We start from the raw sequence: 13,705 nt of genomic DNA on the forward strand, positions 1-13,705 counted from the left end.
TTAAAATTGTTCTATAAAGTCTATAACTGACAGACATATTTAATTTAAAAAAAAGTCTATCAACTTACACAATTTATAATGCAGGTACTAGAAAATATTTTTTCTAAGATTTATTACAGTTCCTGCTATACTGGGTCGCACCACCTGACATTTTGACATTTTAAATAACAATGATCAAATATTCTTTTAAATATAAGTGAGTATACAGTATGCACAGGGGAGGTTGAGCTATGTCATTATTTCATGTATTTAATTTTTTTACTGAACATAATGCAGTGGGACAGACATCACATCATTAACTGGTTAAATTAGATGCTGATAAGACTGAAGAGGAAGAGGAGCTGCAGAGATGAAGAATGTGGACAGTTGGCGAATCTTTAATTCTGAGAGCAGTACTTCCAGAAGCAAACTGTAACAGAACACAAAACAAAACAACAGTCAGTGAAATGATACGTCTAACATTCTTCTTATACACTCATCAAAACAATAGTTGCACCCAGAAGAAAGTGAAGGATTGTAGTGCTGTTCAGATCAATGAATGATTAACAATTTACACCAGTGATGGTATAGTTACTTTGAAAAAGTAATCCGATTACTGATTACTGATTACTCCTTTATAAAGTAACTTAGTTACTTTATAGATTACTTGATTTTAAAAGTAACTAAGTTACTTTACAACTTACTTTATTAGTTTACTTTATTAAAATATGGTCTTTCTTGATTCCCCTTAACATAAATACTTGTTTTTATAAAAATAAATAAAATAAAGAAAGTCTTTCTTGACCTGACATATTTAACACTGTAAATCTGAACATTGAAGCTGTTGTTCTCTGCAGGGCAGCAAGGAGCGGTTTTAAAAAAAAAGAACCGTGTATATGGTCTAGGCCAGGGATCACATATATGCGGACTGCGCTCCGGGTCCAGATCCAGACGTTGTCCAATCCGGACAGAAACCGATAAACTACTGAAAAGGGTTTAATTTTGACAGAGTTCATTTAAAGTGTCAGAACTTTTCTTGTCTTTACGGTATACATGCTTTGTGGCACGGGAAACTCACAGACCAATCACGTGTGGTGTAAAATGTTCAAACGGCCAATCAGATCTGTGCAGACCGCTGCCCTGGCTAGTGAATTGGGATGCGGCCGGGAAAAAACGCTTTTATAAAGAGATAGGGAGCCCGAGAACTGGCGGAAACGAGAACAGGCGGAAACTAAAGACACGCCGAGCGCGAGAGAGAGAGACAGAGACAGGGGAGTGCGGTGAGTAAACCAGTGGTTGTACCTCATTAACAGGAGAGAGACCCGTGTGATTGGGGGAGAGTGGAGGGGGGATGGGGAAGAGAGCTTGGTGTGTGTGTGTGTGTGTGTGTGTGAGGTGGAGAGAGAGAGAGAATAACGCACAGTGACTTGGATAAGTAACTTTAATCTGATTGGATAATGAATTGGAAATAGTAACGCGTTAGATTACTCGTTACTGAAAAAAAGAGTCAGATTAGAGTAACGCTTTACTGACATCACTGATTTACACTAATATGAGAAACTCTTGGCCATAATTTTTATCTATCCATACAGATATGGGGGCCCTATTTTATATCCTGATGCTCATTACTATTTTACACCTCGCCAACAGTCTATTTACACACCTTCCACTTGGTTATTTAACAGTCTGGAAGTGAGGTGTGTTCAAGTAAATTTCTGGCTTTTTGCTATCTTGGCAACGGAAAACATAGGTGCACCACTGACTGAAGAGAACCTAGACAGTCAGATATCAACAGTCCGATGTTCATTGCTATTTTGGCACGCTGCATGTACAAAGCTGATACACCTCCACTTGTTACATTAACAATAAGCAGAATACAGAATAAAATAACATTGTTGTTCCTGTAAATGAGCTGCTTACACACCTTCACAGTTTCCTCTGCTAAGACTCGCAGAAGCACTGTGACATTAAAATACCAATAAGCCAAAGCCATAGCACACCTGGCTCTTAAAGTGGATAGCAAGTGACACGATGATTGGTTTATTTTACGTTACGCCCAAAAAACCCACTATTGATTAATCAAAAGAATTAGTACATGCCTTTTGTGCAATTCAAGTTGTACTTTTCTTGTCGTTACGTTAGCAAAGACACATCAAAACCTAAATCCTAAATCAAGTTTCACAGTTCGTGGTTGACAGCTTGCCTATAGGCCAGAGTTTGTAACAAGTGTACTGCAACAACTCATACATCTCTGCATGGAGTTGTAGAGGTTCCTAATGGACCTCTCGCGCCTGGTGCTATAAGCACTCCTGTTACTGACCAAGCCTCGTTGGGTATAGTAGTTTCTCTCACACTCAGCTCTACCTGCGATCTTCAGTCAACGGACTACATTGCCCAGAATGCACCTCACTCTGACACACCTGACACAACCAGGAACTAATCACACTGATTCCTAGCACTATATAAGTAGCTCATTTCTCACTTTTCCTTTGCCAAGTATGGATGGATTATCCTCAAACAAAAAGGTATCCTTGATCGTGTTTTTGCCTTTTTCTATTTTTGACCTGTTTTTTCATTTTCTGACCTTGATTTTTGCCTGTCCTTTGCTATTGTCTCGCTGTGTATGCGCTCTCTGCTTTCGTATGCGCTCTCTGTATTGTTACTGTTTGCCAGTTTTGACCCTTTCCTGTCTGACCCACCCCTTTGTCAAATGTTGTTGTTAATAAAGCTCTGATTTTACTACGTCTGTGTGTTCCTGTATTCTGCCCAGCCATGACAATTTTCACCCACTTCCCGCAGATTTTATGGTAGGGGTGGAGTGTTGATAGCATGTCCAAAAGCACATTTTTAATCAGGGATAGGAATAATCTGGGGCTGCAGCTGGCCATGATATAACATCTGTCTGTTCAAGACAAGCTTATAAGACAGCAGCAGTATGTGGACGAGCATTGTCCTGTTGAAACAGAGCACAAGGCTACGAGTTGCAGTAATTTAATACTGGGCTGTCAAAGTTTCTGTAATAGAGACCAAAGGAGAGAAAAATGATTGATCTTATGGATCCCATAGTGTCTCCACACACAGTTTTATTGGTTCACTAAGACAAAAGCGGGACTGATCACTGAAGACTGATGACCTTCTGCCAATCTGAGTCACTTCATGACATTCTGACACAACTCCATTGCTGTCTTTGATGATATAGATGTGTATTAAGAGCAGTTTGTTCTTGTTGGTGGATTCATTCTGGGTGCAGCTTTTTTTTTTTTATGAGCGTATTTACACTATTATCTTCATTGTGATTTTTTTACAGTCTTTCACCTCTTTTGTTGGTTTTCTTGGGAGTTGATGGGAGGGACTTCTTGAATGCTTTTCCGTTTAGGAGTTTGGGGTCGGCTTGGTCAGTGCTGGTCCTCGGTGAGGTGCCACTGCTCCCCACTGACGACACAGTAGTGGATTTCAGGTTTCCATCTGTCTGTACCTTCAGTTACAGAAGAAAATGGAATAATGGAAGATTATAGCTCATTATCGTTGATATAAAAGAGGTTTGCATTTTTTGACATCTAAAACTTGTTAAACAAAAGGAAATAAATAACATGAACATACCGTTTTACTTTTCTTTCCTGAATTTCGTCCATTATTAATACCTTGAAAAAAGACAAAAAAGAAAATCTTATTATTAGTAGTATTTTTTTTTTTTTTGGACATTTAAATGAGAAACAGGTGAATGCCACTGGGGATCCAGTTCAGTTACAAAGGTAGTTTGGTAATAGAATTTTATTGCTAATTTATCATCAATATAAAAACAAAATATCAACCATTCTTACTTGTAAGGAATTAGTTATTTTATTTACAACAGTAATGCATTTTATTTCAATGGCCAGCATGAATAAATAAATATACATCAAAATAAAGCATTTCTTAAAATGTAAAATAGTTGTCAAAAAAAAAGAATAACAATAGTTTTATATATGTATTTGTTGGAAGGGCTTACATATCATTTTGACATGTTTTTGCTTGTTTGAAACATGATAATTATAATTATTATGGGAGATTGAAGAGAAAAGAGAACTCAGAGAACATTTTGGATTTGCTATTTGATACAGCTACAGGAGCATCCGAGCCTCCAGTACTAGACTCTGCAACAGCTTCATCCACCAGGCAGTCAGACTTCTCAACGCACAGAGACAGAACTGAACCCCACCCCACCCACCACTCACCCAACACACTCACACAAAACTAAACTGTACACCCCCCCCCCTTTACACAAAACTAAACTGTACACCCCCCCCCCCCTTTACACTCACAAAGAACTGAACTTCACCCACACACACACCCAGTCAGCACACAGAGGCTGACATGACTTTATTTGCTGCACTCTTAAAAACTATAAACTCTACCTCAGTAACTGCTGTGATTATATATGTTCTATATGTTACAGTATGTCACACATCTCTGCACCTTATCCCAGCTATACACTTTATTATACCGTATCGGTACTGCACTGTCCTGTCTTTAAATTGTCTCGTCTTTTGTATTTATTGTATTTATTGTTATTTAGTGTTATAATTTTATAATTTTATGTTGCACTGTCGTCACTCCTGCACTTTATGTTGTCTATTGCTTGTTGTTCTATGTTGCACCATGGTTCCGGAGGAACGTAATTTCATCACACTGTGTACCTGTACTCAGATTTAATGACAATAAAAGCCTCTTGACTTGACTTGACTTCTATACTGTAAAAAAAATATTCTTGGGCCAAGTACACTTTCTCATTAAAATGAGAAGAATATAATGATCATTAAAACAGCGAGTACAGCCCAATATTGTGAGTTTATTTTGTTTAGGAACTTGTAGAAACATTGCATATACATTTGAGTAAAGTTAACAAGACACTCATAATAAAAATAATATTTAACCTAAAATTATACATTTTAACCTAATAAATACATCCCAGTATTTTGTGTATATTATGATTAGAATTGTGTAGAAACATTGCATATACATTAAAGGCAACATGACAGAATTGAGCACCTAACAAAATATTGTAAGACTGTTTGGGACTCCAAGATACTAAAGAAAACTTCTGAAAGCTTCATGTAAAGCAGTCTCAAAGGATTATGGGGTATAAGCACAGTAACTGTTTATTATTAGTGTGTGAGATATCTGTGTAGTTGTGAGTTGGTTTTAGAGACACAGCGCTGCAGTCAATTATGTTTATTAAACAGTTTACAGACGTTTCTTGGAAATAGGCAAGTAATAAAGCGCCAATATAATACCACCTTAAACTGGTGTCTATCAAGCAACTATTTATCAAGCAACTAACTCGATAATTGAAGGTTTTTACAAGGTTAAGTGGCTCTTTTGTCTGAGTTAGCTCGCTGGCTAGTCTGATCATTTCAACAGCTGGCCATTAGCTATCTGAAGCATGGAGGCTAATTGTTTTGCTTATTGGGAGCCGCTAGCCTGAAGCTCCAATCCCTGTTTCCACAGTGCTAGCCCTATGCTATATAGTGTGTCACTAATGCCGTTAGCCCAATGCTATATAGGGTGTTGCTAATGCTACTAGCACAATGCTGTATAGGGTGTTGCTAATACGCTAGTCCGATGCTATTTAGCATGTTGCTAATGTTGCTTTGTGCACACTTTAAGCACTTCAAAGCAGGTATTGTTTGGGTGGTGGTTCTCAGCACAATATAAAACTAAAGGCTAGTAGTGAAACTCTAAAAAAGTTACACCAGTAAAATTACAATGAAGTATATTTCCAGCATATGTATTCTCTTTATTTCTCTTCACTAATGTATGTAACTATCCTTTAGGTAGACTCCGCCTATGGCTGTCTATGGCTATGTATGTCTTAAGTGTTTACAGGTGTACTGTATACCATAACACCCTATATAAACAGCTCCCCAAGTCTGGGGAGGGGGAGAGAGCAGGGAAAATCTGAAATTGGTCAACATCTCTCTTCAGGGCTGGCCTAGGAACGCCTTGAAGATATTGTCTTAGTCTTTGGAATAAATAATTGTATTACACCTAAGGCAATCTTCAAGCATCTTAACAGCAAAGAGACTGCGATAAACGACAACAGCAAGGAGCCATACTCATTTAAAACTTTTGCTCGATTAGTAAATATTAATAAAATGTATTTTATCTTACCTCTGGGTATAATAGTGATGCGGCTGCTCAGAGTGCTGTCCACTGCTCTTTGAAGCTCTTCGAGAACGCTCAGCATCTTCATTATCTTTTCTCGTCTGTCTGGTTCACTAGTGGATGAACTCGTCCTCGTCCTCTTGTTCTCTGAAGAAGTCTTGCTTGGTTTATTTGATTCAGTGGACTCCGCCGTTAGCTTCAGACGTCTGTAGACATCGTGTAGCTCTGTTGTGGTGAGTTCTTTAGTTTTAGGATCATTTATTACAGGGTCTGTATGAAGGCGTTTATTGAAGTGGATCCGTGCCGGGACTGTGTTTTTCAGTTCATCAGAGAGGATTGTCTCAGAAGCAATTTTTAATTGTCTGTCTAAATTGTTAGTCACCACGTAACTGGAACTGGTGGTTTTGTCAGATCTATGAGAAGCTCCTGCAGTTTTTTCATTCCTATTGGAATTCGTCAGCGCTGGTTCTGTCTTCAGCAGTTTAGCTAGGCTGCTGGTCGCCGTCATCGCCTGTATATCTGGACTACTCGTCCAGGGGTCTGTTAGTTTTGGGTCACCTTTGGATAAAAAAAGACACTTCCATAAGTCATATGACATCAAACATAATACTCTGACATCTTCTTTCTTTTTACACTATTCACTATTTCATTATTGCAGATTTTAAACACTTGACAAATGCTGTGGCATGTTACAGAGTAAATTGAACAACAAAAAAGGCAATTTTGATCTAAAAAAATGTATATTAACTGGTGTTTTCATTTTACTTAAATGCTATATGGATATTGCTATGTTAAATGTAGCAACAATGAAATGTAGTTAATAAATAACAATGTTTCCCAAATGAGTTACCAATACTGGAGTTTTACCAACTGAATTTGTCACAGTAAGACCTCAGTAAGATCAAAACTGAGTTCTGATCACGAAATACAGTTTTTAGTTATATAGTACTTTCAGTAAAGCAGTTTGTAAACTGCCCAGTAACTTAAGTTTACATATAGATCAGATCAGGTAGGTAGGTTGATAGATAGATAGATAGATAGATAGATAGATAGATAGATAGATAGATAGATAGATAGATAGATAGATAGATAGATAGATAGATAGATAACAGGTGTTTATTATGGTACTGCTCTGTTAGCTACAAAGCTAATGCTAGCTACTCTGCATTGGGAGAGAGAAACATTGGAGAGGAGCTCCTTCCTTAGCTAGTAAGCAAATCTTTACTAAAATAAACAATTTGTAGACTCAGTTTTTCTATATTTTGTTATCTGGTCACATTTCAAAATTATGATAGGTTAAAAAAATAATTTCTGATAAAACCAGTATGTAATTACTTTAAATTGTTGGTCATTTGAATTGTTAAACCTTCTGGTTTTGTCTGACTCCAGCCTCAGCTTATATTTGAAAAAGGCTAAACAATGATGTATGGGTTTAGAGGTGGGGCAGGAGGAGAGCTGATTGGTTGAGCTGCAGCAGCAACAGTGTGCTTCTGATAGCAGTGTCAGCAGTCAGTCAGCAGGGGGGCAGTATTGTTGTATTATTGATGGACTGATCTGCATATTGTGATGAATCTGCATACCAAAGTACACAGAAACATCATCATCCATGCCTATAACACAGTTGAATCTATAGAGGAGCTGCAGAGGCAGAAATTACAGCAATAAACGTTTTTTACAGGTTAGGAAATGTTTTAAAAAACTTATGCAGGACTTGTATGTTTTATTACTTTAAAGGAACACATTTCAGTTATAAATGGAAAAAAATATGGTTTAAGGTTTAGTGACACTTTAAAATACAGTATTGTCTTTAAAGGTAGACTAATATATATATTGTAAAAAATATTATGAAAAAAAAATCTTATATTGCTAAAAAAGGGGGTGATTCTTAGTAAACAATTCTAGGTTGGACTGTGTTATTGCTGTTACTCTCTACTGCAGCATTTACACATTTACACACTTTAATCATATAAATATAATATAATATATAATATAACTAGACAAAGATACCGAAACACAGAGAACTGTAACTATTAAAAATAGAAGTTTTTTTTTTCTTTAGAGAAATTACAGATGAAGCCAGAGAGTGGTGAGTACTGTTTCCTACACCTTAAAAAAAGACTCTTAGAAACTGGAGAAAAAACTGCTACAGGAAGAGTCACGTCTGGTTGACCCACATGGAAACAGCAGCTTTAGCCTTTAGCTCAGATTAACATGATTAGACTGAGTCTCAGTTTCAGCAGTGAAGCGAATTAAAATTAGAGGTCTGAAATAAGTATATAAAAGCACTGTAAAACGTACAGTAACTTGCCGGCAGCACACTGTAAACAACAGAGGTATGATATAAGTACTTTTTTGTACTTAAAAGTAATCTCTTCATAATTGTACCCTTAAAGGTTAAATATTGGTCTTTACAGGGTCAGATTTGTTTCCTCTGAAGTACAAAGTCATTTCTAACAGCAATAAGTACAAATTTGTACCATTTAACCTGCAGCCAAAGGGTACATATAGTATTCTGTATCACTGTACTAATAAACTATATATATTTTAATTGCACATTTTTTATTTGAAAGCCAGATAATTTTCAATCATCAAGTTTTTGAGCCATATTTAGTTGATGATAATGTTTATAATCTTTATAATCTTTACTGGCACAAAAAACATGGGTACAAAAAAGGACTTTCACTGAAAGGTACTTTTTTTACCTTAATATAAGGTACAGCCCCAGCGACAAGCTTTATACTCTTTTAATTACAAATCTGTACTTACTTTTCTTAGTGTGCAATTAGGTAGCAAACTGCATACTGTACATTTAATAATAGTGTAAAATACTGTAAATTTTATTACCCAGTATCCAACACATGAGAAAATAAAGAGGCACGCATAAATGTATTGGGAATTGTAGAAAAATATTTTGTCTTTTTTTATTTAACTACAATAAAAGAAGAAGACAGTGACAAACTGCTTGTACACACTCATATAAAGAAACATGCGTACACACACTCTCTCACTCTCTCGCTGACAGTGGCTTAGAATAAGAATGTGGGGGGAGTTGCTAGGGGACATCCCGAGATTGACTTGTTGGCGTCAGAGGCGAGTTTGCGGTCAAGACCTGTCCTGAACATGCCATCACTTCATTAAACGCTCTGTGGAGAGTGATTTTTTTCAGTAATAGTAATGGGGAATAATACTTAGTATTTTTAGTGTAACTTAAAATGTGTAAAAATATAATTTCTTATTTTTACTGTTTGATAAATGACTATATTTATGAAGCTGGCTGAGCAAGCAAACAACAAAAGCATGTTTTTAATTAGTATATCATATATATATATATATATTTATACTTGAATACTAGCAAATATTTCTCTTTAATTCAAAAGCTCATTCATTGTTTCTCTGAAGAGTTTTTGAAGGATATACTGCCGTGGCCTTGTATCCTTTATTATGTAATAATTAGTTTCCTCTTCTACAACGACCACAAAGATTTATGAGCACAGCACAATAAATCCTGAGACTGTTTAAGACCAGTAAACATCAGGCACCACCAGTATGTTTGATGACTGGGGTCTGAGCCTCTCCAGGGCAACACAACTATTCGGACGCTGAAATGTTGAGTGCTATTTGTGCTATTTCACAGAGAGGAATCAGCAGGAAAATACCAAACCATCCCCTAATACCAGAACTAATGGATAAGGAGGGTTAAGGACAAGAACTGATCATTTTATATTCTCAGTAATTTTATTATGACCACCAGTATATCTGTTTAATTAGTTAATTTCATTTAATTATACGAATAAATATTTGACCACATGACTTTAATCAGAAACTACAGAGGAAGGTCCCACTTTATAATAAGTGTCCCTAAGTACTATGTAGTTACACGATAACAATCCATGTAACTACAGTGTAACTACTGATGAAGTACACATTGTTACAGATTAACTACAGAGGAACAGGTTATGTAATTACACATGTGTATTAAAGTTAATTTTGACTTGTGTAAGTACACATGTGTACCAGGGTGAGTGTACTTACACAAGTAATAGAGCAAGTGTACTTACACATGTGTAATAATGTGTGTGTGCTCAATCAGCCCTAATTACATACTAGACAATTTGCTGTTGGATAAGTTTATACTCAACTTATCACACACACTATTACATATATGTTAGTACACACACATTGTTACACATGTGTAGATACACTTATCTGTAACAATGTGTACTTCATCAGTAGTTACACTGTAGTTACATGGATTGTTACCGTGTAACTACATAGTACTTAGGGACACTTATTATAAAGTGGGACCCAGAGGAATTTACAGTAAGCTTGTGATTCTTGAATTTTCTGACAACTGTTCTTACACTAAAATCAGTGTAAATTTGTTTTTATTGAACCAATTTATATTTAAATTTACTCCTCCTTATGCCTATAGCCAAGATTTTTTTATTTAGTATAATGCTTTCTGAACATTACAACTTTTGGTTATAATTCAATCTGTCAATTTTCCTGGATGTTTTTAGGCCGTTTTTATTTATCCTTTTGAAACATTCTTGTAACCTTGCTTCAGTAATGCCACTTTTTTTTAATGGTTTAATGTTTTTCGGAAAGTTACTCCAAACATTTCCGTTACGTTAGTGTTTCTTTAACTGTGAGTACTGTGTAAAAAATGTTTAAATAATAATAGTTTTTGTTTTTAGCGTAATTAATCATTACGCTAATTACATCATCACTAATTATTTAATTATTAATTGACTCTAGTTAAAACATTATTGATTATTACACATTTTTGTCACATAATGTCTCAAATAACTATTAATTCACAGGATTAGGAGGTGTCAAGTAATAATGTGCAAATACTTCATTATTTTCCTTAAGTAGTAATTATTATTCATCAGACACATTTTTTCTTCTACTTTTTACATTTTCACACAATAATCTGAACTTTCTACTCCTTACATTTTAATAAAAACAGTCTCGTTACTCCTGTTTCACTTCAGCTCATTTTCATTCCTGCTTCTCATCGTTCAATAAAACCCCCATCCAGATAAATCTCTCCATCCAGATAGAGTGAATCTGATTGTGATTGGATGTAGAGAAGTAGAAACATATACCATTCCCACTCCCTATTGGTTTAAACTGTGATCCATCACACCTGCACACGCCACCACACCCCCCCCCCCCCCCATTTGTCCTAAAAGGACTTAAATCAGTTGATATTTTATTTAAAAAATGTCATAAATAGCTTACTAGCTTTTACAGCAATCTGAACTAAGACAAGTAACCAGCTATAGAGAAGTTTAGTAACATTTGTTGGTACCACTTTAAAATAAGACTACCTTCATAAAGGGTTTATAAATGGTTTACAATTAGTTTATTAATGGTTACTAATCAGGTTGTAAATGCCTTAAAAATCATTAATAATCAGTTATAACACATACGTAGAAAGGGCAACAATATAGAAGGCTGTGGGTTCACTATTTGGCAAACAACAGGTCTTTGTTGCCCGTTCTATGTATGTATTATAACTGATTATTAATGATATTTAAGGCATTTACAACCTGATTAGTAACCATTAATAAACTAATTGTAAACCATTTATAAACCCTTTATAAAGGTAGCCTTATTTTAAAGTGGTAGCTAAAAAGGTTACTAAACTTTCTCTATAGCTGGTTACTTAGTGGGTCTTAGTTTAGATTGTTGGAAAAGATAGTAAGCTATTTATGACATTTTTTAAATTAAATATCAACCGATTTATGTCTTTTTAGGACAAATTAAGGCTTTTTTTTAGCTAATATAAGAACTTTTAAGAATTGATAAAGATCAGAGGACCATAACTAAATATGCAAATATGTCTTAACCCTTCATCAAATGATACTAAAAAAATATTTTTTCTAACTCAAACTCATTGGCATTGGCTCATTTTTTTGTGAAAAACATCAATTTAAAAACACATTTTCCATAAACACACACTGTACCCCCCCCCCCCCCCCTACACATTTATATTACATACAGTATGTTTGGCCAAGGGCTAATAAACATTGCTTCATTTGTAAATTTGAAACTAAACAAATTTTCTACTCATATCTTGAGTTTAATTCATTTTCTTTTACATTTTATTAAAAAACTAATAAAAAAAGAGTAGCACTTTTTAAAAGAAATGTAACATATAAGAAAGGTAAAGGGCAAATATTAACCATGTAAGCTGTTTATATTGCTTGCAGTTTAGGTGAAGCAAGCATGTGTAAAGCATTTTAATGTAAAATTGCTTAATTTTGCTGAATTAAATACAAGTAACAAAGTAAACGAGTAACAAAAATATCAACACCACACAAGGGTTACACTTACCTCCATTCAGTGATACCTGATGAAGATCTGGTAGCTCTGAAATCAGTGGTGCAGCGTCCATAGCTGGAGCTGAAATCAGCAGAGTAAGTGCTGTGAGGAATTTCAGCATCTCTCCTTTCTGCATGTTTGCGTAGTCTGGGTGTGGATACAGGATTATTGTATTTAAAATGTTTAAATTTTTAATTCCTCTCTAGCTTTCTCACAGCAGGTGAAAGCAGCGTCTAGATAAAAGCGTCTAGATAAATATTAGATATTTTTAGTCTAAATTTTATATTTTAGGTTTTATAGGATCTAATTCTTCACACACACACTTTGCTGGTTTGTTGTAGCGCCCCTACAGTGAGAAGGCTTGTCGAGTGTGTGTGGTTTCCTTCAGGTCCTGTTCTCTCTCATCACGCAGGTTCTACACGGGGTTTTAAACCCAGCACAGCCTGGGTGTGGACCTGACCCTCGCCACACCACTGTCCAATCCAGCGGCATGCCCCGCCCCGCCGTGGCCCGGGCGTCGCTGTGACATTTAGGTCTGTGTTTAGCGTCGGGGCCCTCCATTGTGAAGGAGGCAGCAGGCAATGGGCCCTTCTGCGTCAGAGGCCCTTTCTCCTTCAGCTCCTGTGCAAACACATTAAGAAGCTCCTTATCATTGCTTATACAGCAGGGCGCCCGGCCACTCAATCCTCCAACGCCAGCGCTGGACAGTGGACCCATCAGATTCAAACAACGTTTGATGCATGTTTCTGCGCAAATCACGTATTCACACTCATATTTACTAACTGCATTACCTCAAAACTAAATGCTCGCTAAATACAAAACTCCACATCAAGTCAAATCACGTCACATTTATTTGCATAGCACGTTTTTACATCTGGCATTGTTACAAATCATCTTTACAGGAATCCAGCAATAAAACCAGAAACCAGAAATATATAAAACATACAGTGAGCGGGCCAAAGCAGTAGTGCAATTAAAAACTCCCTCAAAGCTGGAGGAAGAAACCTTGGTAAGAAACTTGGGAGACTCACAGGGGGGACCCATCCTCCTCTGGTTATAAATTATTGATCAAAAGGTACTATAACATTAAATAAGTTTGATTTTTTTTCAGATTTTTTTTTTAGGTGTGCAAATATATACATGAATATATGTATACAAATACATCTCTGTAAATAAAATAAAAATAAATAATAGACCATTTCAAAATGATCAGTTTCTCTGATGTTTGAGTAAAATTAAGTTGGTGTTT

General features: G+C 35.9%; 1 protein-coding gene across 1 annotated transcript; it reads right to left on the reverse strand.

The window, feature by feature from the left end:
- Window positions 1-13,124, reverse strand: urp2 (urotensin II-related peptide). The gene is made up of 5 exons (XM_015603792.3): window positions 12,469-13,124; window positions 6,130-6,681; window positions 3,580-3,620; window positions 3,295-3,454; window positions 1-409 (listed from the first exon to the last, which is right to left on the reverse strand). Exons 1-5 carry the CDS (start codon window positions 12,590-12,592, stop codon window positions 378-380), a joined length of 909 nt encoding a protein of 302 aa, XP_015459278.2. The 5' UTR covers window positions 12,593-13,124; the 3' UTR covers window positions 1-377.
- Window positions 13,125-13,705: the final 581 nt, after the last annotated feature.

Source organism: Astyanax mexicanus, chromosome 21, assembly GCF_023375975.1.
Source record: "Astyanax mexicanus isolate ESR-SI-001 chromosome 21, AstMex3_surface, whole genome shotgun sequence".
Taxonomy (NCBI): domain Eukaryota; kingdom Metazoa; phylum Chordata; class Actinopteri; order Characiformes; family Acestrorhamphidae; genus Astyanax; species Astyanax mexicanus.

Bases quoted from the DNA above. Each gene is read 5' to 3' on its own strand.
- urp2 (XM_015603792.3), bottom strand. From the start codon at position 12,592: ATGCAGAAAGGAGAGATGCTGAAATTCCTCACAGCACTTACTCTGCTG. The intron at 3,621-6,129 runs GTAAGATAAAAT...TCTTTTTTCAAG, and splicing joins CATCACTATTATACCCAGAG to GTATTAATAATGGACGAAAT. The intron at 3,455-3,579 runs GTATGTTCATGT...CTGTAACTGAAG, and splicing joins CAGGAAAGAAAAGTAAAACG to GTACAGACAGATGGAAACCT.